This window comes from Sylvia atricapilla, chromosome 1 (assembly GCF_009819655.1).
Source record: "Sylvia atricapilla isolate bSylAtr1 chromosome 1, bSylAtr1.pri, whole genome shotgun sequence".
NCBI classification, from domain to species: Eukaryota; Metazoa; Chordata; class Aves; order Passeriformes; family Sylviidae; genus Sylvia; species Sylvia atricapilla.
In genome coordinates, this window is record NC_089140.1 from 45,715,363 (window position 1) to 45,741,300 (window position 25,938).

The window sequence follows — 25,938 nt, forward strand, 5'->3', positions numbered from 1 at the left end:
CAAATTAAATACATCGATGTTGACAAAAAAAAATGGGAATTCCTATTGCAAATATTTGTCACTGAGCTCATATTTTGGTTTTAGAAACTTCAGCTGGACTAATCATGTCTAAGGCAAATGAAACAACTTTTTATAAGGCTAAACAGTTGAAAGTATACAACAAATTATATTTCAAGCTACACAACTGTCTGCTCAAACAAGAGAGAAGAAATCTTTCTTCTTTGCATGCTTGCACAGCAGCAGCTGGCATCTAGTTCTGGACTGGCAGCTCCTGCCTTCTCACCCCACAGACTTGCTGTGAGCAACCCTGCAGACTGGTAGATGAAAAAGAGGTACAGTATTACTGTGTCTCCAACAAATACACTGCATCTAAGCTGGTTTTGAGGAATGAACTTTGAGGAAGTCAAGAGACTTGCCCCACGCAGTTTAGCACAACTCAGAGCGGGCCTCATCTTCCCAGGACTGAAGCCACCCAACCTCAAACCGAGTAGAAAGCCGTAGTCTGTGGAGCTGTGCAGAAAAAATTGGAGGATCCCTGGCTCCCGACCCCTCTCCGCCCAACCCTGGTGTAGGCATACAGACCCACATCTGCTGCACAGACAGGGCAAACACCAGTCAGAAAGGGTTTGGGACTCTCCTTTCGCCACCAACAGCCCTAGTAACACCATTTCATGGGGAAAGGTTCACAGACAGGAAGGCCAGCCAAACCCTCTGTTCCACCCTGGAGGAAACAGACCAACAAAAGGCTACAGTGGCTCCAGAAAGAAAACCTCTGTATTAAAAGCCAAATAACGCAGAGCTACAATAATAAATACACACTATCTCAACCAGGAAATACAGTGTGAAAGGTTCATTAAAGTTCAGCTTCAGCAATAACAATATATATACCGCATCGGTTCTCCATTCCGTCAAAGAGAGACATCCCTTTCTGTCCGCAAAAGAAAAACCCGTTCAAACCACATCCTATACAAAAACGCTACTCTGACAACAAATGCAGCCAAATAGGAGGGTCTTTGATGTCCTCCATTGAAATTTTAGGGGCGCTTTTTCTTGCCTTTTTTGGGGGGGGAGGGGGGAAGAGGGGTTGTTAGGTGGGTTTTTTGTTGTTGGTTTTTTTGGGGTTTTTTTTACTAAAAGGTTCGTTTAAAATGGGTATTAAAGATATAAAACGCGCACATATGATTTGGTCCCCTCGGGGCCGCTGCCCTCGGGGCCGGACCGGGCGCTGAGGCGGCCCCACGTCCCGCCGCGCACCTGTGGCACGCTGCAAACAAGAAAAACGCGACAGAGTCCGTCCCGCGTCCCTCCACAGCACAAGCCGAAGAGAAGGGGGGTCACCGGGAGAGGCTACTTGGCGGCGGCGGCGGTGGCGGTGCCGGCGGCGGTGCCGCGGCGCTGCTCCATGCCGTTGGGCAGGAACCCGGCGATGATGGGCACGGGCCAGATGAGGGCGGCCACGCTCCACACGATGATGACCAGAGTCATGAAACACGCCACCAAGGTGGACTCGATGGGCTTGCGGTTCATCCGCCAGCCCGGCTCGCCCTTCAGCTCCTCCAGGCTGAAATCCAGGCAGCAGAAATTCAGCGGCTCCCCTTGCAGCCAGTACTGGCCGGGCTCGGCCGCCGGCGGGTAGGAAAGCGAGGAGGAGGCGGCTGCGGCGGCGGCGGGGGGCTGGGGCTGGGGTTGGGGCTGGGGCTGGGGCGCGGCGCCTCTCAGCCGCCCGACCCGCCTGCTCCGCACCCAGCTGCAGCCCACACACAGGCGTAAGTCCTGCTGGGCGCCGCCGGCCGCCAGCCCCAGGTGCTCGATGAGCAGCGGCGGCCCCACGCGGTGGAAGGCGGCGGAGAAGAAGGCCCGCCCGTGGCTGTTGGTGGAGAAGAGCAGGAGGTCGCACTGGATGCCCAGCGGGCGGCTCCAGCGCACCAGCAGCGAGCTCAGCATCTGCCGCTGCACGCTGATGTTGCAGTGCGGGTCCTCGGCGGGCTGCGGCTGCCCCTGCGGCTGGGGACGCTGCTGCTGCTCCTGCTGCTCCTGCCCCGGCTGCTCCTGGCCGGAGGTGGTGGCAGCGGAAGGGAAAGGCTCTTGGCTAGGGGCAGCCGGCGTGCCCGGGCTGTCGGTGCTGCCTTCTTCCTTGCTCGCTGCCCCGTCGAGGTCCATCTCGAGGCTGGCCAAGGAGCGGGAGGAGGAGTTGGCAGGGGGCAAGAAGAGCTCCTGCTCCTGCTCCTCCTGCCCGCTGGCAGCCGCCGAGGGGCTCCAGCCCTGGCAGGGCGGCAGGCAGGCGGCCAGCAGTGCCGGGAAGAGCAGCGGCAGCATGGCATTAACTTAGAGCCGGAGAGGAGGGAGAGGAGGAGGAGGAACGGGAGGCTGCATGGCGCTGCCGGCTGCCATCTGGGAAAGCAGGCACAGTGCTCTCGCCGAGCGAGAGAAAGGGAAGGAGGGTGGAGGCAGGCGAGGGGGTGGGAGCGGGGCTGGGGCTGCCGCGGCTACGAGCCGAGCGAGCCGGGAGCCTCGGTGACGGCAGCGGCTCCCCCCTTCCCCGCCTCCTCCGCCCCCGGCCCGGCCCGGCAGCGCCCCGGCGGGAGGAGCCGTGCGCCCGCCGGAGCTGGCCCGGGGCAGCCGCCGCCGTCCCTCAGCCCGGGGCTCTCCCCACAGGGACCCCCGCGCTCGTCCGAGGGCAGAGCCGGAGCCTCCCAGCTCCGCCGCCGCCGTCTCACCCGCGGGGGCAGCCGTGGTGGCCGCCGCTCCCGCTCCTCGGTGGGCAGGGGCGAGGAGAAGCGGCGGGCAGCGCCCTCCCGCCGCCGCCTCGGGCCGGGCCGGGGGGCGCGGTCCCGGAATGGCATCCAGGAGCCGACCGCACGCGCTTGCTCTGCGACTTTATAGGAGGGGACCGGGACGGGACGGGACTGAGGCGACGCGGAGAAAGCGAGTTTAAACTCGGCGGCTGCGCCCTCCACAGCGGTGCCCTCCAAGTCCGCACTTGGCTCCAGGATCTGCTCCCGCAGCCGGGCGTTCAAACCTGGCCTTGGACCGCAGGCAATCCCAGCCATCCGACGGGCGCTGTCGGTCCTTGTAGCAAACATTTAAACGAGGAAGCCGCTTACAAGCAGCACAGAGCTCCTAAGCGTGGTAGCCGTAAAATCTGGCTGCGCTTTTGAAGCGCAGCTTTACGAGCATATTTATAGTCAGACCGGCTAGTCAGGCTTGTTTTGTGACCGTGTGCCAGTTACAGTATTACTCTTGACACGGCTGGAGGCTTGTAGTGTTGCAGTTTGAGACTCGGAGCCTCGGGGACGCCCAGAGCTAAAGACACAAATGATGAACCCTTCTAGGCTTTACTTGGAGCAGAGGATAGGATGGAGTTACATTATCCTGGCAGGCATCCAGAACTGAGACTGTGAGACTGTCTTCTTTGTCTTCGCAACCCTTTTTTGACAGATAGAAATGCAAAAGGGGTTCTAGTCTTTCTCAAAGAATAGGATTGAAGTCCGTAAGGCTTGCCTTTGAGATTGGCATTGGTCCCTTGTCAGACATGTTCCCACATGTCAAAGTGACACATGGACACATTCTCACTTGGAAAATGAGTTTCTGTAATATCAGTCTCAAGTCCTTCAGGTGAGTGAAGGTAGTGAATGAGGGCCAAGAGTGAATTTAAAATTTTATATTATTCAACATGAATGAAGGTAGTGAGTTGGTTTTCTTTTAAAACCTATGCCTAAATATATCATCCAAAAAGAATTTTTTTTTTCCGACAAAATCCAGAATCGTTTGCCTTCTATTCAAAAGATATCTGAGCAGCAAAATGTGTTTGTGTTTGGTCCCAAGTTTGTCCAAAGGCTACTGGCTACCTATAGTTTGGCTTACTACAGAGAAAGATACCTGATGAAACATTCAAAGCCAGCTGTCTGCTTCCAATTCTGAGCTCGTGTTCAAATGTTGCAACACAGTTAATACCTTTCTCAGTGTGTCTTATTTTAGAGTTCTCTGATATTTTTTTATTGCCTGTTGAATGTGTCTGTGCATGCTTCTCTCGATGTTGTTTATCATATCCACACTCCCACACATTTGTGGGGCTATAGCATATCTATAGACCCCAGACCATATTAAAAGAGGGCTAGTGTGTAGCAAGTAATGCCAAAACTGTGTGGCCACTGTGTGCACAAATTACATTGCATTGGGATTTTTGGCACAAAGGACTGGAAATGAAACTAAGCCTCATAAATAAGATTTAGCTCCTGAACACTGTTGCAGTATGTGGGTGGCAAATGTTCTCAGGCAGAGCTTCAGTTCTTTTGGTTTCCACTCCCAGCATCCAAATGAATGCAGTCAGGGGTATTTGCAAAGAAATTGGAGGGGGGAAGACTTGAGCTAAGTTTCTTTTTCTGCAAGGAAGGATAACCTGCCACAAGAAATTTAAATGCATTCAGCATCATTTATACCTCCATAGCAAAGGGCTAAAAGACAGCAATTTATTTCAGGTTGGAGATGCATGGGTGCCTCATACCTATTCTTCTTCATCAAGGAATAATTGACCAAGTGGGTGGAAGAAGCAGAAAGTGGGTTAGATCATTGATTGAAAGGCACTGTCCAGCAGAGCCCTTCAGAGATGCTTTATTTCTAGGTCTGCCATGTATAATTAATCCCTGCATGGATTCAGTCACTCAAAGAGGTTACAGCACACTTGAAAACTTTGTAAGCAGAATTATTATATAGCTCTATTCTGTTGTTTTCAGCCATAAATCTCAAAGAACAAAGTAGTTTGATAGCTGGGGAGGCTGAAGCAGAAAGATTATTGGGGGCCAGCCAAAGGTGACTTAGATGTCACCGGCAGATCAGAGTGCAGGTTTTGCAGGTTTGATTCTATAGCTATAACTAGAACTATAATATGTACCATAGGTCACAGTAGCATTTGACAGTATGGTAGAGGAGGTGTGAAGTGGGCTATAATGGTAAAATTTTAGAAGGGAATAATGAGGTAACAAGACAGTAGGAGTTTCATGAGACAGACTGCAGAGCTGTTGGGAGGGTGAAGATTAATAGTAAAGGATGATCAGACTCTTTGGAATTGTTTTAGTGACATTTTAATTAAGTATTTTTAATAAAGTATTGCTTGTGAAATACTTCAAGTAAGATGAAATCAAGAATAAGTATTTCTGCCCAAGTGCCATTAAAATTGCTTCTCATGAGGGTGCTGTTTCAGAGCCTCAAATCTCATTCCAGCTTGTGAAAATTGATCCTAAGCAGATACTGATTCCAGAAAGAAATCCATAGTTGCATTCACGTCAAAAGTTTGTGATGCTCTGGCAGCGTTTCTCAATTGAGCCAACTCGTGTAGGTCTGCACTGAGGAAAGGGAGTAACTGTGTAACTTTTCTTGACAAAGGATATGCTTTTAAGGTTGTCATTTCTGAAAGGAGTTGCACGTGGGAGAGAAGAGAGGAAAGCAGTGGAGTACAGGGTTGGATATGCAGCTGTAACATCACAGAGATAGTTTTCTGTGGAAAGACTCCTGCTGTCAATTACAGGGGAAAAGATGTTGGGAGCAAGTAAGTATAGTGATTCATTACCAATCCCTGTAAAAGTGCCAGGTAAATAAGGAGAATTTCAGAGTCAACAGCTGGAGAGGGAGGCTGGGCCAGGAGAAAGAAGTTGGTACTTGAGTCCTCTCAGAAAAAAGCAGTTTCAATTCTGTGAAAAGAGTAGGATCAAATCATCCTGGGGGTTCTTTTGAGAGATGTACTTGTTCCTAGCTGAGGAAAAATGTTTCTGTGATGCAATTTAGAAGGCTTGGTTGGCTAATGGTTTCACAGCTGATGTGCAGGGAGAGCCTCAGAGTAATGCAAGGAAGTGAACTGACCATGTGCTGTCTGTGGAATGTATCCTTTGAAGAGTCATCGATAATCAGTGGTTTGCTGGCTGAGGAAGGAGCTAAGAGATGTTTCCTACTGACCATCGAGGTGTTTCTTTGATTGTAAGTACAGTAATCAGGACTTTCACTCTCCTCCTTTTTGCTTGGTATTCTTGTGGATTTGCCAGAAATTATTTGTGATGAAATACTTAAAGGCCACTGAAGCTTCTGAAATAGATAACAGAAGCTGTTCAGGCTAAGCAGCTTTCTGCTGCTACATCATGTCAGAACAATTTATCTGCAGAGAACAGAGATCATGTGCTGCACACAACAAACCAGGGGTTTGTACCACTCTACCTGAATATCAGAAGCCCAGACAAAGGGAAGCCCGGACAGCTGGCAAGCAGGCCAACAACAAGGGCATAATCCCTCCAGAGAAGTCAACACATCTCTCTCTCGGTAAAGACACTAAGCTCGTAGTTTCATAGGCATTTCTATCAGCAGCAGATTCTGCCTCTGCACCACCCTCTCAGTTATACAAACAGATGTCCCTGAAGCCATAAAATGACCCACGTGCAAGAGCTGGGGCAGATGACTACAATTTTAAAATAACTTTGATAATCACGCTCTATTTAATTTAAAAAAGTGTAAACTTTTCCATCCCAACCTTAACCACGATCTTTAACCCCGTATCCAGATCACCACACGCTCCTGCAAAAAGCTGTACCTGCTTAGCTGAGGGAGTGAGGCAAGGGAAGGGGTTTGAGCAGTGATGGCTAGGGCTGTTTACAGGGATGTCAGATGGGCTCTGCTGGGGATCCCATGCTCTGCAAGTCACACAGGTGATGGAAATATGGACCAAGGAAAGGCAGCCACCAGTCAGGGTTCCTAGAAGCAGTACTGAAGAGGAGTTACCCGTGGCAATTACTACAAAGTGGAATCCATCTGTAAATACAATTGCTAGAAATCAGGAAAACATTTTTCAGAGCATCAGGTGGTATCAGTAAGATAGAGGGCCTGCTGGATGAGTGCTCTGGGAGCTTTGAGGACTACTTAAGAACTCATCTTTGGTATTCCACTAGACTGTGTGTTGTACGAGCACAGACTAAAAACACGGTTTCAATTCTAAAGATCAGTGTGAAATATATGCAGAGAATGCTAACGGGAATGTATTCTTAGACTTCCAGAACTTTTTTTGTAACATGCTTTATATAGGTTGAGGCTTTTAGACAAACATCAAAGGGGAAAAAAACAGGAAAAAAGGTTCTGTGGCAATGAGTATAAGAGAGTATTCCAAGGAACAAATGGAATTTGTACCTCCATAGCTGAAGGTGATCACGAGGTAATTGCAAATTTCACACACACACACACACACCCCACAGGGTGGATAGGTCTAGTTGGCCTACAGAGAGTGTTAAATAGAGTACTTTCAAGTATTCCATTTATACAATGAAGTTTTGAAGATCAGATTTAACATGAAGAAATGTTCCAGCAGACTGGATTCATGTTCTTGCCCAGGTTACCATTTGCAGGTTGATCAAAGCCCTCACTCATGTGAGACTTCCTCCCAGCTGAATTTCTAAAGCTTAGGCAAGATTGAGCCCTGGACTGTATTTATTTTGTCTTGTAACTACCACGCTTGCTTATTTTATATTTTATTGGCCAGGAGCCTGATTATATTTATAACCAATTTGCCTCATATTTATCTCACCAGCCAACCTATCCAGTGCTGGAGCTTGGCTGAAACTGGTAAATTTAGGATCTGATATGTTGAAAACAAAATAATGAATCCAAATTAAATGGTGCGGGTAGAGGGAGCAGCAATCTGGGCCATTTTAAAGAAACCTCAGATGGGGCTAAAGGGTAGTGTAAGAACTTTGTTTCCGCCAGAGTATACACATTGCAGGACTTAGTTACTACCAGGTGCTAAAGGCCACCATAGAGTGGGTTTGACCAGGTGTCAGACTTCATGTGTTCTTGAAGCAGAGATGTTCTGATGTTTAAATGATCCCTGAGATTCTGAGCAAGCCCGGAGGTGTCACAGCCATTCTTGAAGGAAAAGAGATCCAGTAAAGCAGTAGTTGTTTTATGCCAATGCTGTGGAGGTAGCAGGAATGGAAAAACATTTGGTGTGATTACATATTAAATTGTTCTGCAAAATATTTGTACATAAAATAGCATTGCTTAATGACTATTTTATGAGTTTGCCTTTGGAAAATCTAAACATTTACTACAATAATACATTGAAAAATAACTCCCTGGAAGGCATTTAATTCTACAAATACTTTGTTTCCCAGCCTGCTCTGAACATGGCTCTAGGGCTTGTCTTTACTATTATTTATCTCTGTAGAGAAAAAGAGACAGGTGAAAAAGCCTGGTATTACTCTGCACTAAGCACATGTGGGTTCAGCACTTACATGCAATGTTGCCTCAGTCTCTCAGTGGCTTTGAAGTGCAGCTATGAAATACAGAACCTTGCTTCCATTGGAAGATGCACTTGGACTGTGAAGATACTCTGTTCCAGAGGAGAGGAAGACGTTAATTCACAGGTCACTTGAAACCTGTTTTGTCCTACAGAAGACACACAAATGCATGACAGTGTTAATGGCAGTCTATATCCTAGGAAACTTTTTCCAAAAATAAGTGAGAATAAGAGACTCTGAGTTCAGGGGATCCTGTGTGCAGCTCTTTAGCCAACCTGCAGCCCTGACCATCCTTTGTCTTTCTGTTACTAGCTGGTTCTTCAGTGCTTTATGATACAGGACGGAGACATTGCAAGGGAGTCTGCAGCGTGGACTTAACTGGTTTCACTGAAGGTTTTTGTCCCCAGCCCTAAAGAAAAGTGTAGAATAAAGAAGGAAAATTGGTAGGCTGCAATCAACAAAGTGAGGGTGGGTGGAAGGATAACAAATACCAGAACTGGTGTGAGGTATGATCAAATTGTGAAAGGCTTTGAAAGTGAGAACAAGGAGTTTGCCTTTGGAGCAGCAAAAGAGGGGAAATGACTAGAGAACTGTAGCAAAAGAGTGCTGTACCCAAATGAATGAACAGTTCCAGATGGCGTAGCCATAGAGGAGATTACAAAAGAGGAGATGTACAGGCCTTGGCTAGGACTTTCAGCAGAGCAAGCTGAGATGAATTGTGATATTTTGGAGATGCTGCCTGAAACAAATCAGTGACATTTGAAGTACAGCAGCACCAACAGTACAATTAGCAGTAAAAACTAAACTCCACCCTGCCTCCAGACTGTGCATCAACCCCTCAGACTGGGGGTCTCAGAGCTGCTGTAAGCTGTTGGCATGCAGAAACAGACTTGAATTGTGAAGCAGCACGCAGGTACCACTTGGTGGTCAGCAATGTAGTTATATGTGTGCCCCTGTTGTGTGCCTTGCTTGCTGTCCCTTCTCCAGTGAGACACTTCTGCTGTACATCAAACAGGAAAAGAGATTCATCTGCCTCAGTGAGTCAGCAGAACAGCATTAACTCTTTGTGGAAGTGTCAATGCCGGCAAGTGGGGCTGAGGCATCCAAGCAGAGACTGCTAGCCTGATGCCCACCCATTTCTTCAGCTGGGAAGCAGTCCTGAGAAGGTGCTAATATTTCACATTCTTCTCATCAGCCCAGCATCATTATTACTTGCAAAACAGCAGACAGTTTCTAATGTCATATTCAAAAAAATGTCAGCTGTTTCTGAGTTAGATAAGAACCAGATTTTTTTTTTTTTTAAGTTCTTAATTTCCAGGGAATTTGCTTGTTCATACTACTTATTTTCCCAGGAATCAGTATGAGCCATAATTAATCACTCAATCCTCAAATCTTATACCTTTGCTAAGCTGAAGTAGCTTCATGGAAGTCAAGGGTGTCAGAGCTTAAACTCCTAACTTTTGAAGAACTCTTGTCCTAGTCCAACAAAGTCAGCATATGAACAAGGTGCTGGTTGCTTTCAGCAGGACTCTGCACTCACAAATGCTGTTCATATCATCATCTGTATGATATTATGGACTCACCTTTAGTGCAGGGGCACACAAGTAAGAACAAGTGCCTGTAAGCCTGGTGCATTGAACAAGCAGCAGAGGAACACTAGCTCTTCAGAGAAAAAGATTTTCTATTTTCATGCAAATGTTCCCAATGTTCTGAAGCAGAAGGAGATGCTTAGAAAATACATGCAGTACAAACTGCTTGTACTCTAAGAGTTTCACATTCACTCAGCACTACCTGCTCTTTCCACGAACTAATAATCACAAAACAAGTAGGAAACGTAGCCTTTGATGTTATGTATGTGGTTCTTTGCTAAACTGACCAGGTTTGGAAGGTGTGCCTGGATATTTATGGTATCTTGGCCTGATCCTGTAAATTAAAGAGGGATACATCTCAGCCCTAAGATTTTTATCTTAAGTTAGTTTGTGGGATTTCTTGCTTAAACCATCATGTCAAAGGATACTACTTCTAATATATATAAGTCCATCACCCACATCATTGCAATTGCCCTTGGCTCATTTTACTGTGGTGGTGTAAAGCACTAGAGCTGACAATTGGGTTTTTATCTTCTCATGAAGACTGGTAGGTGGTAATCTGTCATAACTGTATTCAGGGTCCTCTTCTCGAGTTCTAGCTATGAATGAAGGCTTTGTTTCTCTTCTCACCTATACCCATATGTTATATCCTAATCCTCTTGCAGTCAGCAAACTGTGCTGGTGGAACTGCTATGGAGCCCTGGTTTCAAGGCTGTGTTGTATAAATCCCAAACTCTCAGTTATGAGAAGGTGGCGTATGCATATTTGTGCTTTTGGTTACAGCCATTGTAGTTTGATAAAATTATAGACATAAAAATAGGATTTAAAAATAATCTCCTGTATTCTTATTGCAAGATAGGAAAATTTAATTAGTCTCTATGGGATTTCCATGTGCCGTGATGGTCAGGGATGATGACACCACTGGACCACTAGAATAAAGTGGATAATCTGAGTGAGAGTCTATAATACTTTAATTAGCCTAATGCCTTATGAGAATATTATCTCCATTGTATTGTCTGCATATTTAAATATTGAATTAGCTTTCATCCCTGACATAAAATACTCATTGGCTACATTTGCTTCTTCGTGCCAGATCAATAGCATCTGCAACAGCAGGCTAAATCAAAATCTGTTTTCCCAGGTTTACTGCATATGTACAAGTGCAATGCCAGAAGAGAAAGTATTATATTCCACAGGGAAGCAGTTTGCTCAGAAATTTGATTCAGGATTACCTGACTATCCTGATTTAGAAGTTCCTCAATTTCCTTTCTGTTAACTTGTGTTCATGCTTTTGCCTTTGATTTTGATGTGTATCTCTTGACACTGATGTCTGCCAATATGCATATTCCTGCCTGCAGTAAAGCAGATGGTTTCTCTGTGCTACAAAGTGATAGATGTTAATCCACTGATCATGACTTCTGAAGTAACTCCAAATGAATGTCAGAGCCTTTATGTGCAGAGCAGTATATAATATGTATGTACCATGTAACAGTATAACTTTTTTTAAAACCCTGTTGTAATTCCTGGACTTTCTGTTTTCAACTTTGCTGTGTTATCATCCCTGTAGGGTTTTTGTTTTCTAATATGCTGATGTCAAATCCTTGCTCAGAAGGCTGGACCCTGACTCACACACTTAGAGGCTGCAGAAGTTTCCCCAGGCAACACAGGTTTTCTGCCTGTGGTTTCTGAGCCAATACTCCCAGTCTTTCTCTTCTGTCATTTGTACCTACCAGTTCTGAGGCAGCCTAACTGGGACTCCAATTTAGACTTCTCTCACTGGGTAAAGTGACCTGTTTTAGTTATTTTCACTTTCTACCAATAACTCTGCTTAAATGGATGTCCTGATTTAGGGCAAATTTGGGAGAAAACCCCCAGTCAGGGTCCCTCTGGGAAGCAGACTCAAATGGCCCCATCCCCCAGCCTGTCCGGGAAAAGAACTTCCTCAGAGAAAAGTGGAAAAAACTATTTATTCAACAAACAAAGTGCCCACAAGCACGAAGAATGAGTAATATGAAACAACAAAACCTCTCGTTCTGGAATGAGATGGCAAATTGAGAAAGTCCTTGCTGTGGGTTTGTAGCTCAGCTCTTTCAGTCTCCTATCAGCTCCTGGGCACTGATAAAATGCCGAGGTCCAGTGAGCCGCAGGTGCCAGCTCTCAGTGCTCCTCTGGGTTTTCACTCTGGAGCAGCTTCAAACAGTCTCAAGGAAAAGGAAAAAAACCACAACAGTCCAGGAAGATTTTCTGCCTCAGCTACCTAAATTAACTAAAAGCAAAGAAGATTTTGTCCTGCTGCTGTCTGTGCCTCAGATGAACAACATCGTCCCGAGAAAAAAAACACAGAGCAGTGATGGCTGTTTTTCAAAACAAACTGCACACTTCTTCTTTCCCTGCTTCACTCTCAGAACCAGTCTAAAAGGCACAGAACTCAATGTACAGCACACACAGACGACTGGGGACACAGACATCATAGTCACCCTAGGACAATGGGCCTACTGGGTGGCTGGTCCTAGGAGATGAGAAGCACAGTCTCAGTTTAGGGGCACTTTTATCTCATTTTCTTCTCCCTGCTCCTAGACTACAAACTGGAATACAGATCTGATATGTCAGCAGTGGTAAGAAGGAAGCTGCAGGAACGTTAAGTAGAGGTAGTTGCTTGTTAAACTGGTAATTGCATAAGGGGAACCACAGAGCTCAGTGCCATATTCTAAAAAAAAAAAAAAAAAAAAAAAAAAAAAAGTGCCTTACAGAAAAAATGATGCTATAGGAACAAAATTAGGAAAAGGTATGGAGCCTTAGTCTTAGTTTGGCAGAATTTTTGGGTTTTATGTGGTTGGCGGAGGTGGTATTAGACTCTCCAGCTGTTCTCCCTGTTGTCAAGTACACTGGTAGCTGGTTTTCTCTTGAGATTTTACAAATGCTGATGCTATTTTTGTCCCATAATTTTATACCTTTGAACACACGCATAAGGAACAAAGATGAGCTTAATGAACAGGACTCACTGAGGCTCTACTGATAAGTGAAAATTAATACAATTAATTTTGTAGTGTTACTTCCTTATTCAAAATACTGCATTTAAGCATCAAATATTGACATGATATGGTACAAGGATTTCCCCAGTGGTAAAAGAAAATTATATAATTTAAGGAAAATTTTCCATATAACTTGAATCTGAGGTTTAGCTGACACAGGTGGTCGTGTCACAATCCTTGGAAGAAAGTTTGACACAAGAACTAGGGATTTTTTTGTGTTGCTCTTGTAAAGAGGAGCTTGAGATATGCTTGAAAAAGGCATCTTCAAAGGCAAAGTCCAAAAACCGTTTCAAGGCAGTAGAGCTTATTTTGTGAAAATTCTTGCTTACTATAATTAGAACTAGTTTAGGCTGAGGCCTTTTCCACAGGCCATTCTGACTTTAAACAGATGACTATAAAATTATTCTGAGGTAGCACAGAAAAATCAAAATCCTCAGGAAATTAAAATTCAAAAGAAATTTGTTTCCAAGCTATTATTATATGGATTCTAAGGAGCTGGCTTACTACTGTCATGTCAATAGCAAAAACTGCTTTGTGCCAGCTGTACTATCTTGATTAATTTTGCATAGACTTTTCATCAAATTAATGTCTCAAATATCCCACATCTGCAATATTATGTTTATATATTATCTAATTATTTAATACAAAATACAAAAGATAATGCATACAAAAGCCAATGATCAAGCAACAACACCAAATGCATTTTATTAAACTGAGCATTTCTACAAGATCACAGCAAAACTAAAAGGGTGAGAGGGTTGGTTACATCACTGAAAACTGAACTAGAAAGTTGCAAGTTGTCACTAAATGTTTTGATTTCAACAAAGACACATTTTGTACCAACTTTATGGGCCATGCCTTTGGCTCATTTACACACCTACCACTGCCGTGATCATTAGCTTTGTTAGAAAAGTCCTTCAGAGAGATTTTACATCTGATCACTTACAGATGGTCAGATTCTTCTTGTCCTCATAATATACTGTGTCCAATGTGCCAGGGCTACAAAAAGGTATGGAATAGGAATGCTAAACAATTTGTTTAAAGGCCAGAGTGCAAGGTTTACATCAACATCATCCTGTTGGTTTTGACAGATTTCTGATTAGGACAGGAGAGTGGAGAGGCCTGAGACCATAATTTATTTGCAATATGGCCAGGTACCTGCTGGAATAATGGTGTTCTCCGTGATTTCAGAAGTAATTTTTTGGGTCATGTTTTTCAGCTACTAGAAACTGCTTTTGAAGTCAAATCCCTTCAAAAAGTATTTGATTCACAAAAAGTATTTACTCCTGAGTCCCACAGGGACTGTCAACACTAAATGAAGTTCTCCAGGAGCTCACCACTGAAGTTGATCACTGTTTATATAAATGGTGTACCTCTAGTATTACTGCACCTGGATCCATTCAGCTTGCTTCAAAGGACTTACAAGAGGCATATATAGAAAAATATATGAATGATAACTTTGGCAGTGCTCTTATATATAAGTAGCCCATGAAACTATTCCAAGAGTTGAATGCCTATACCTGAGGCAGGAAGGTCCCATAAATACACATACACTCATATCTCTATTGTTTACAGAGAGTATTATGTCCATCTGAAAGCTTATTTTCATTTTCCCATCAGTTTTCCTATGAAGGCCAGGCTGAATGAGAGGCAGTTCCTGGCCCTTTGTATTCTGTCCCCAGCATGGCCTAGTGAAAGACTGTATCAGAAAAAGCCCTGGAGGGAATCCTAATCCTTGGAGGAACCTGTCTGGCAGAACAGGATGCTTCCTTCTACCTCTTCATCCTGTGATGGCAAACATCTGGGAATATGTCCTGCATTTTGCTTTATACAGGCAAGAATAGCTAAGCACGGAACAGGTAAATTAGAAGGGACCACTGGGCCACTTAGTCCAACCCTCTGCTCTAATTTGGGTCATCTAGAGTAGATTGTTCAGGGTCATATCTGGTCAGGTCTTGAATGTCTCTGAGGATGGAGATTCCACAGTCTCTCTAGGCAACTGTGCCAGTCTTTGACCATCTAAACTTAGATGAATTTTCCTTTATTTCAACATGTGCATATTCCCTCTTGTCCTTTATCAAGGGTAGCACTGAGCTACAACTCAGTGGGTGTCACTACAGCACCTAGCACAAGGACAACTAGTTTGGGGGGTGCCTGTGGGTACCCCTGTAGCCCAAAAAACCTCCACAGAGAAATAGCAGCAACAGTCATGTGGAATTTCTCTCCCCAACAATTCCCAGAGGGTTCCAGTGCTTTTTGATTAAATTGAATAAATAATTCATTTGACACCATAGACATTGCTCAAGATGAGCTCAGTGCTGATGGAGTGGGAACTAGGAGCATCACCACACAGGAACAGTGTGACTCTTCTTGGGTGCTGAAGTTCCTTCTGTGTAGCCAGAGGGTAGGCAGGGAGAGAAAGACAAAGTGAGCCTCAGCCCCTGGAATAACAATACATCCCTGTATTGGACAGGACACCTTCTGCTGGACACTTGTGCCCCACTTTGGGAGCTGGAGGGTCTGCAGACTGTGGAGGGGCAGGCTCAGTATTCTTCTCTCCCCTTCCTTTGCCTGAAGTTTGCCATAAAGATGAAATGGAGCCTCATTTGTCAGGAAAGAATGAAATGATCCCTAAGGTTACCAAAGCACTCAGAGACCCTTTGGGAAGAAAAGTGCTACGTAAATAGAAGCTGATTCCTACAGGTTATTAATAGATGTATCTGCAAAAGTAATGCGAAAACTACAAAGGAAAGATCATTCTGAATTAAATTACCATAATTTTTTTCATTGCTGTCTCTTTTCGGGAGACCTGGATTATACTGCTAACAATGACAGGTTTGAATAAGAGACAGGGTTTGTGTGGGCCAGAGGTGGGAACGGAGAAGGAGACTAATTATATCTTTTTTTAACCTTTGTATGCAGCTGGGCAGGATAAAAATGAATTATGCAACCAGCAGCTGAGCTGTTATCCCAGTGGAGGCTGCAAAATGGTTCCCAGGTCACCTAGAAACATGATCTAACCTGTCCCATTTCTTCTGGATCTAACCACTTTACAAATCATTAAATAAAATTTTCTGCATGCTTCACCTAAAGCTCATGTAATTATACTATGGACAAACCAAAACAGATTTATCTTAGCTGTTCTTACCTCAACAATGCAGAGGGTGAAGAGCAAGCACTGATGTGGTCTGGTAGAGCTAGAAGTAGCACTCTTCAGTGTACCTTTGGAACCTGAATTTAACAGGCTAGAGATGATGGCACTGCTTTTACAGTCACTCAGATGTGTAATTTGAAGACTTTTGTGTGGCATTTATTCCAATTTTAATGCATGTTTTGATGTGAAGCTTTGTTCAAAAGTGAGAAATGGATGGGAAGGTGTAGAGGAGCTGTTAATGTCTGTATTACTCAGCAAAGTAGCAGGTGTCTGACCAATCTTTCTTTGCAGGCAGAAATTATGAAGAAATGGAGGAATATGTTCCCATGAAATAAAAAATCTTTTCTCTCTGCTCCTTGGCTTTCCTGCCCAAAATTCAATTCAAGCTATGATTTAACCTAAATGGTCTATTTCTGATATGCTGTAGATTTACCACTTTAGAGGGGGTCTGGCATGAATTGGAGTATATCCCAAGCAAAGAATTTGATCCTTCAGTCTTGAATTTTTGCAAATTCTATGCACACCATTTTGCACCATTAAAACACAGGGTCTGTGTCCCACAACATATTAAAACTGTGTGAAACAAAGGGCTTGTTATGAACAGAGCTTTTATATGTTGCTCTGAAACATTTCTGCCTCGTCAGACTTGAACTCTGGAGGCTGAATGAAGTGTCTCTGAGAATCCGAACCCAAATTTTGCTAAGTTATGTATCAGTTTTCCTTGTTCTAATTTGGTCCAGTATAGTGTATATTAAGAGGGACACTTGCAGCTTAAACCAATTTACTTAATTCAAGAATGTTGGCTACTTCTTTTTATTTACACTGTTTTTTTTCCTCAAGGAAATAGCAACAATTACAGCTGTATTTTGAAAAGAGAGTAAAGAATATGATGCATTTGTTTATTATTGACTTACAGAAAAGAGCAATATATCACTGGAATAACTGTGCTTGATGGTGTATAAAGACTCTGATAGCTTAAATCTTCCTGTGGAAAACCTGATACCTCAAAGATGAGTTCGTGCCATTTTCTTGTCTTAAATAGTGAAAAAAAACCAAAAATTGAAGTGGAAATACTGTACTGAATAAGTTACAAGAGAAATTCTGTTCCTGGAAGCTCACATTTTACTGAACTGAGATTTTCCCCCATTCTTCCCTTATAGAATCTATGGCCTATTTGGTATTTGAAGTCAAGGCCCTGTGACTTTGCAATTATTTAAACTCTTAAATGCTGGGCAACCTACTGCCACCTGAGTGACTGAATGCATCCTCACCAAACTGCAAGTAATGACCCAATTTCTGGTACAGTAGCCTGTACCAGTACCTGTAAAAAAGGCCAAGTCAGTTTTTGTACATCATCCCAGTACAGCAGATCTGTTGATAATTTGGATAAAGTGTAAAACACCAATGCCTGTGTTAGGAATTTCCCAGTCCTGATATCAGTTGCTTCTCCAGAGGTATCTATTGTTGACTTGTCATCCACTTGCTGACATGGCCCTCAGAAGACAGTCTTTCTGGAGCCCTCCTCAGTAGACACAAGCATCAATCACAGCGGGGAACAGTCTGCAGCACTGCTATCTCCTGGATTTGGGCTCTAGGCCACACAGTTTGTGTCCTCCTAGCATGTTGAGTACAGTGAGATGAATATGAATGAACTCCTGAGCTTGTGAAGATCCAGCAGGTTAAAGACCTATAGTTTATTTGTCAGACCAAGCTAGTGAATGTAATCCAGTGCTGCACTCTTTTAGGACACCTCATGAGAAGTGAGGTCAGCATTTTAGTTCCCGTTTTCTAAACCTTCTATTAGGCTGTTCTTGCTTCAAAATCAGCTTTGCAGTGTTCTGCTGGATGTGGAACCAGTAAGCCTGAAGGGATGGGAGGGCTTGATAATGCAACTGCCTCCTCATGACCTGAAAGGACTTGCAGGTATGTGTTGCACATCTGTGTGCTCTAATACATTAATTCCCAGGCAAAGGGAGAACCCATGCAATAAGCACTTATCACAAACATAATCACCACTGCCAAAAAGGAGCAAACCTTCTATAAGCAGGAGGAATCCATTTAGGAATCAGCATCACATCCTGAATGCCATGGAAAGTTATCAGCAATCTTGCCCCAGCAGAGAAGACTTGTGATGGTTTGCATTAGTTACGAAGAAACAGATGATAGCAGCAAAGCAGCTTTAGGACAGAAGTCACTGAAATCATTTTGAGGAGCTAAGGAATTGGAATTGCATTTGGCATTCAAGGAAGGAAGGAAGGAAGGAAGGAAGGAAGGAAGGAAGGAAGGAAGGAAGGAAGGAAGGAAGGAAGAAAGGAAGGAAGAAAGAAAGGAAGGAAGAAAGAATAGAGGAAATGAAGAAAGGAAGAACGGAAGAAAGGAAGAAAGGAAGAAAGGAAGAAAGGAAGAAAGGAAGAAAGGAAGAAAGGAAGAAAGGAAGAAAGGAAGAAAGGAAGAAAGGAAGAAAGAAAGAAAGAAAGAAAGAAAGAAAGAAAGAAAGAAAGAAAGAAAGAAAGAAAGAAAAAGAAAGCAGCTGTTGCCTCACATGTATTTATTTAATTTCTTCAGAGTCTTTTGGGTAAAAGTTTACTGTTGGCAGCACTCATGGTGCTGCCCATTTGCCATACCCAGGCAGATGCTTATATGTTCCAGAAATATAATCTCTGTTATAGATGAAGAAAATGATCCCCAAATAGACAAAAATTGACAAAACGCATGTATTTCACATGCTTTCAGCAGGAAATAATACTGGAATGAAATCACTGCATGCTCCTTCCAGCACAGATGCCACCTCTAAAGCCAGCTGATTTATCCTCATGCCTGGTGTTTTCTTTGCCAGTTTAGAATGCACAGGGACATGAGGTCTTGAGTCCAGCTGCAAATAGCACTGTGGAGGAGGAGAAGGCCATGTAGGTGGAGCTGGATGGTTATGTGGGGAAAGGGAAGAATGTCCTGCAGCCTTGCCAACAGCCACCTGGTGATGTAGGGGCTGCTTGTGGACCAGCACCACTTCTGCCAGCACCTGGAATGTTCGTCATGGCTGACAGAGTAGGTGCTCACTGATTTGTCAGCAGTGGTTTTTTGGGGGGTTTTTTGGGGGGTTTTTTGGTTTGTTTGTTTTTGGTTTTTTGGTGGGGTTTTTTTGTTTGTTTGTTTTTTGTTTTGTTGGGGGTTTTTTTTCTTCTTTTTCTTTCTTCCCTGAATGGGAGGCACAATCCTGAATTTCTTCTAAAACTAAAGAAAAAAAAAAAAAAAACCACCACAACTCCATTTCACTATTCCATATCCAGACATAAAAAGCAATACATAGTCGACATGTGCACAGCTACCCTTTGAGGAGACAGACATTTTCCTTTCTGAGCACCAACAGATGCTTTGCACTTCAGCCATCTTCCCAGGCAGCATTTTTAATTAAAGTTGTAACTTATCTCAAGGAAGAATCCAGAAAATATCTGGATCTTTCTTCCTTTTGTCAATCCTCTCCCCTAGGCAAGGAGATAATGAACTAGTCACTTCAAAATAGTGCTCACCATGAGCTAATTTATTTTGTTATGTTATTGAGCTTGAAGGTTGGTACAGACTGCAGATTTCTCCCAGAAATGACAGAATATTTTGAGCTGACTGATTGGAGACCTCAGTGACTTTAGTTTTCTGCCTGCTTGAAGCTTCGTTACTGCTGGAGAAACAAGTACAGTGAGTCACTGGGAAGGGCACTGCAGTAATGGATTGCATTAGGGACACACACAGAGAGACCTGAGGTCTCCCATGGGGGATGTGTTGGTCCATGAGATGACAAGAGTCACAGCACTGCAGCTGGCACGTGTGTTTTAGCAAGGCTCCTAGAGGCAGGGAGCCCCACCAACAAGCACCCTGGGCACATGGAGCAGTGCTGCTGCATTTCTCTCAGCCCACAGTGTCAGAGCAGCTGCTGTGCTCAGCTCCAACCTGGACATGCACTACAGGGCATCACAAAGGTAGATGAAGGCTGTGCAGCTGTGGAGATACCTGAGCCTTCGGCAGAGAAGGGGGAACACATGGCATGAGGACTGATACTTCCAGACCAGTGAATATGAAATAGAAATAATCTCTTGTAAAGTGAAGATTGTGGCATCATCGCAGATCTGTTTGCTTGAAAATTATTCTTACAGATGAGCTAAGTAGAAATCTTTTTTGTTAGGAAACTCATCTAAAGTTTAGCTCCACTCATCTCACTTTTAGCTCCAGATTTACAGACAGCAGGGAACCTTTCTACTAATTGAAGTCTAGCATCAGTTTGGGCTAGCAGAATCTTTATACAAAACCTTCCAAGGGAAGAAAATCTTTTTAGGAAGGCCTGTGCCATTTTTACCAACTAGATTTTTTGTTTGTTACTTGAAAGTATTTGAAGGCAAAGGGTGAGAGTAAACAGCAGGTATCATTTCTGATCAATTCACTTCCATTATTTAGACTTAGGCATTTGTGGAGCTGAAACTTCAAGTAAAGCTCATAAGGAGATGGAATCAAAGACATAAAAACGCCTGTAGGAATCTCAAGAACAAAGTGGCAATTGTGAAACTGTGAAGTGTATTTTTGGTCATGGAAAATGGGAAGAGTTTGTGAAACCTATGACAGTCTTTACTGAACTAACATTGATGTTCAACCTCCTAATGAATTCAGGCTTTCATTTCCATTCACTGATATTTTTATTTAGACCCTTTCCTAAACTTAATTCCCTTTCTTCAGAGGAGGAAACAAGTTCTTATCTGGTGGACACACCTGCTTATATCAGAACCAGACACAAAGAGATAATCTAATTCTTTATTCAGATTTACATAATCTAATGCCTATATTTGTGCATTTCTTGATGGACTTACCTAGATTTTCCTAGGTTGTGATTCTCCTGTGGTATATTTATATCATATTATCCTGTTGTATATTTATATCACCTTGTAGACTTTTCATTAACACCACCAAACATTCAACCTTGAGCAGTTACAGTAAGTGGAAAGGAAATCTCTCTATTTATAGTTTAGTAGATCAGAAACTTACATGGTAACACTTGTTGTAATTCAACAGTGAATTATTTAAAAATGCAAACAGAAACCTGACGAACCAAATCTAAAATAACATTGATTTTAGTTGAAGGGAAAATATGTAAAGATGATTAAATCAATGCATACCTACCTATTCACTGTAGCTAGATCTTATTTTTGAGGGAAAAAAAAAAAAACTCGTATCAAAAATTGCATGACATTCTTTTTCTGAGTGGAGTATCATACTAATTATTGTCCTTTTTATTCAGTAGTGGTAGTATTAATGCAAGTTCTCTGTCTTTATAGTTCTGCAGCTTGTTTAGTAGATCACTGTAAATGCTCCAGGCTTGACTCAGAGATGTTTTCCAAACAGGGTCATTACTGTTTGGTGTCAAGATGTTGTCAGCTGTATAGTGAGCTCCCACTCTTCATCTTGTGCCCATATTTGCCCACAGCTCTGGGCAGTTGTTCTTTCTTGGTTGCAGTAGTGTTGCCTGAGAACAGCATTGGTTCTGTTCATGGCTGTCTGGAGACTCAGAGGTGCCCGGCACCTGGAAGTACCTGTTTGCCTGCCACCTGCTCTGCTTTGTCAGCTCTTTTTAATCTGCCTCTGGCTGTTGGTTCATATTCATCCTTAAAAGAAAGATGACCCCACCAAATTTTTTTTTCTGAAGCAGGTGAGGGAGCATTCACAAGGTCACTTCCTCTGGCAGAGCTGAAATAGTGGCAATCAATACAAATGGAGCGACAGGCAGCTGGAATGGTACACCTGTTTGCAAAGTGAATTTCTGCATAAATATATGTGCATGTATAGATACGTGCATTTTATGATCTGATCGTTTCTCTTTCAAAAGAAAAATGGTTCACAGTCTGCAGGGAGCAGAATCACCTTGGTTATCTAGTAAAGGGGCTGTTTCTGCCACAGTCAGTGAAAAACCATGTTCCTTTCTTTAAAGAGGAGCTCTTTGAAGCCAGTCCACCATGACTTTGCTGAAGGTTAAGGAGCTTATTCTGTTTCTTTAACCCAAGACAAAGATATATCCCTGAATGAGTCACCCCACATCCCAGTGTTGTTCTTATGGGATGTCTGAAGAATTAAAAAGGATTGAGTTTTTATTTTTAACAAACCCATTTCCTTTGGCTGCGCTGTGAGTTGAAATACCTTCATTTGTGATTTCAGTGCTGTAGGGTAACTAGTTTCCTAAAGTTCTCCAAAGGCAAGAGATTTGCAGTCATACCTTATTACATGTCTATAACTAAACTTGCATGACCCAAAACCATTTGCCAATATTTAAGAGGATTTGCTGAACATCGAATGCATCTCTCTTACCATTTAATGATGATTTTTTGCACCCCAGATACTGCTTTTTATCTTGGTTCATGTAATAAGACATCTCTTCCCAAGTTCACATCTTCTGTAGTATGCATAAGCACTTATTTACTGTCGGTATTACTGATGCCTGAATGAATAAATTGCTAAGTTGGATGGATTCAGTAATAACTCATTGTACCATCAGATTAAGCCCTGCTTTTCTTTTCATAGTCCATTCTAAGAGTACATGGTATAGTTACTTTTGGCAGTACACTGAAATCTAAGTCAGTGTTACTTAATTTATGGCATATCCTGGATATATGCTGGTCCATTAAAGAAAGGAATGTGTTCATAACCTCTTCCATAGACCAATTATAGCACTATTTGAGTGTCTACATTTGAAACATTCCTTTGCTGTAGCCCACATAGGACAGTCAGTTCCTCTGATCACACTCCCATGTGGGATCTGGGTAGCTGTGCTGCAGTGGTAAATCCTTGCTTTATGGAATAACCTTCATTTTGAACTTTAACAAATGCAAGGTGAAAAATTTTTCCTGTGCTAACAATCCTTATCTTTGAATAGCAAAAGGAGAAACAACCCAGAAATGCTGAAAGCAGGAAAATCTGCTGCATTTCAAAGGTATTACTGCCAAGAACCCAAATATGTAAAATACAGACAATTTAATAACCAAGGACATCTTTTTGTAACTCACATAACTCCAAATTATTTCAAGTGTCTTTATTTTTCTATTATTAGGAGCTTGACTCACGTGAAATATTATGAGATGAAAATATTGTTTCTACCGAATAACTATAGAACATATATAATTACATAAAAAATCTTATTATTTTGATGAAAATGTATAATAGCCATACCTATATACTGAGGCATGTAAGTTCTTCTCATACATATAAAGAAATTTATTTTTTTTCTAACTGATAGGGTATTTAATTCTATTTCCATTCCTTTCCCAACAAACAGACATTTTCTCATTCAGTGCAGGCAAGTCACATTGATATACTTGTCAGACTTTCACTTTCTCAAAGGTATTTAGGCAATTCTGATGTCAAAGGGAATTTGTTACCTAAAATATCACAGAGGATCTGAGCATAAACTCCTCACAAACAAAAACAAAAACAAAGACAAAAACAAAAACAAAAAAACCCACACCAGCCAACCAAACAAAAAACACCCCCCAAAATACCAAAAAAACCACCAAAAAACCCACCCACCCAAACAAACAAACAAACAAACAAAAACCCCCCAAAAACCCCCAAATCACACCAGGATGAAGCATATTTCAATTCCATTAAATTTGGTGGCATTTCCCCATGTACAAATTGCATAATTTGGACTGATAGCTATTTGCATAGTTGATAAAAAAAACCTTGAGAGGGGAAGACAAAAGAAAGCAGGGGTGAGGAAAATCAGAGAACAAGAGCAAAGAGTCCTGTAATTCTAGAGCAAAGGGAAGTCAATTCTTTGAGGACTGGAAAAAGCTGAAGAAGGAATAGGAAGAACCCCCAGACATGGGAAAGAAAAGTTCTTACAAGACTAAGAACAAAATTTCAAATGTTAGCAATTACTTTCAAGGTGTTATCAGCCATTGCTGGTGTGTTGTCATGGGGAGAAAAAGGCATTGCAGCATCAAAGGAAACAAGGAATCTAATGAAGAAAGAAATTAAAGGAGTAATTTGCATCTATTTGGTGGAACAATCTTCAGAGGCACTTTTGTTAATTAGAAGGTTTGAGCTGCACATATTAGAGTACTGAGAAGCTGGTGGAAGTCTCCAGACATGTTTTGAGGCATCATTTTTTATGGTCACGGAACATTTCTATAGCATCACAATTTATCAGCAAATTGAGTTATTTTTCCTTCATCACTTGAAATTTGACACTCAGAAGGGAAAATGACCAGCTGCTTGCAGGAGCCCGTTTCTCTGAGCAAACATAATACTTAAAAGCTCATATTTTCTTCCAGAACTTTTGATACTCCCTCTATCCACTGGGGTGTGACTATAAGTGTCCCTAGTCTTAGCTGTGACTGACTGTTCTTCTTGTGTTGTGGGTTTTATTAATTTCTTATTATAGTTTCGTGAGTGTTTAGAGGTCTAGATATCTGTTCTGAAAAAGTAAATAAATAAAATATACCTAAAGGGAGAAAGAGACTAATTCCCTGCTCCATTAAAATTAATAAAGACAGAACAGCAGGCAAATTTAGCATACTTTTTGGTAGAGTTCAAGGCTTCAGATATTAGTCAAGTGGAATTTTTTTTATCATTAGCATCTAAAATTTCAAATGACCAAAGCTGAGTTCTTAAATCATATATATTTTATGAATCAAGAAAAAGTCTTGATTTATCTAGACTTCTTTACATATAACAGATTTGAATAAAATAAAATTTATTATTCTATAGACTTTTTTTAACCACAGACATAGAACTTTTTATCCTTTATACAGGAACTTCCTCAGTCTGAATCCTTTTTCCTTCCTTTCTTCCTCTTACTTCCTTCATCTGGGGCTTTCTCTGGTCCCCACATTCTCCATTCCCTGCCTGTGTCTCCTGCTTCAGAATATACCATGTCCCTGTCCCTTTCCTGTGCACCCTGCTCTGTTCCTTTGGTGGATAATTGCCTGCAACCACTTCACCCAAAAACAATTGCTTCCCATCCAGTCTCATATCCTTGCTGGAGTCAAATTGATTCAGAGCCTAAAATTATCCCTGAGGTCAACTCCACTGACATAAATACGGGGGACTTAACTCTGTGTTTTCCTTGCAAACATGATTTTTTAAAATTTCAGTCTTATGTATGTTTTCAAAACACATTATCATTGGGAAGTATGAAAGCAAAAGCTCATTCATTCTCTTTGAGTAATACTTATTCTTTGCATCCAGCAGCTGTTACAAAATAAAAATCTTTTTTTAAAATCAAAACAAGCACACTGCTTTCACAGCTTACTTGCTTTTCCCCTCATTACTGATTTTTTGCTGTAACCATGGATCTCTATTTAATGACGTGTTTTGTGTGTACTAAACTTTGTATTGCTGAAAAAGCACTGACCAAACTTCCCTGGAAGTCTCAGATGAAGGTTGCTTAAAGGATGTGACTGAAACAAAAAGGTGTTTCTACCATTCCATAAATAAATCCTCCTAAGTGTAAATTGTGACCGTTCCTCTCTTCATCTGAACAATTCAGATTTTTCAGAGAGCTGCTTTTATGTAAGATTAGAGAGCTGTCTCCATGACATGATGCTCTGCTTCTCTTCACCATTAGTTGGGCGTTAGTTGTTCTGGCTGTAAATAGACAGGCACAGATGGTACCACGACTCTCCGAGCCTCCACACATCTTGCACTGCAAGGATTTTTGTTATTCTTGCTATGTCTCTAGCAGCTCCTACTCTTTCCTAACAGTTTGTTGAGAAGAAAAATGGAAGGCTAAAGAACAATCAGTCCCTTTCCTCTCTAGGATTGCTGAAGTCTTTAGACAGGACAGCAGCATTCGTTTCTACTTTGTGTCTGTGTTAGGGGAACCCAGCCATGGGCTCATCAATGAAGGAAAATTTCTCCCG

The 25,938-nt window shown here is 42.5% G+C and overlaps 1 protein-coding gene across 1 annotated transcript; it reads right to left on the bottom strand.

Annotated features, from left to right (window-relative positions):
• Positions 1–756: 756 nt before the first annotated feature.
• On the bottom strand, positions 757–2,412 carry TMEM158 (transmembrane protein 158). The gene has a single exon (XM_066327381.1). The coding sequence runs from the start codon at positions 2,314–2,316 to the stop codon at positions 1,348–1,350; it is 969 nt and encodes a 322-aa protein (XP_066183478.1). The 5' UTR covers positions 2,317–2,412; the 3' UTR covers positions 757–1,347.
• Between the last annotated feature and the right edge of the window lie 23,526 nt (positions 2,413–25,938).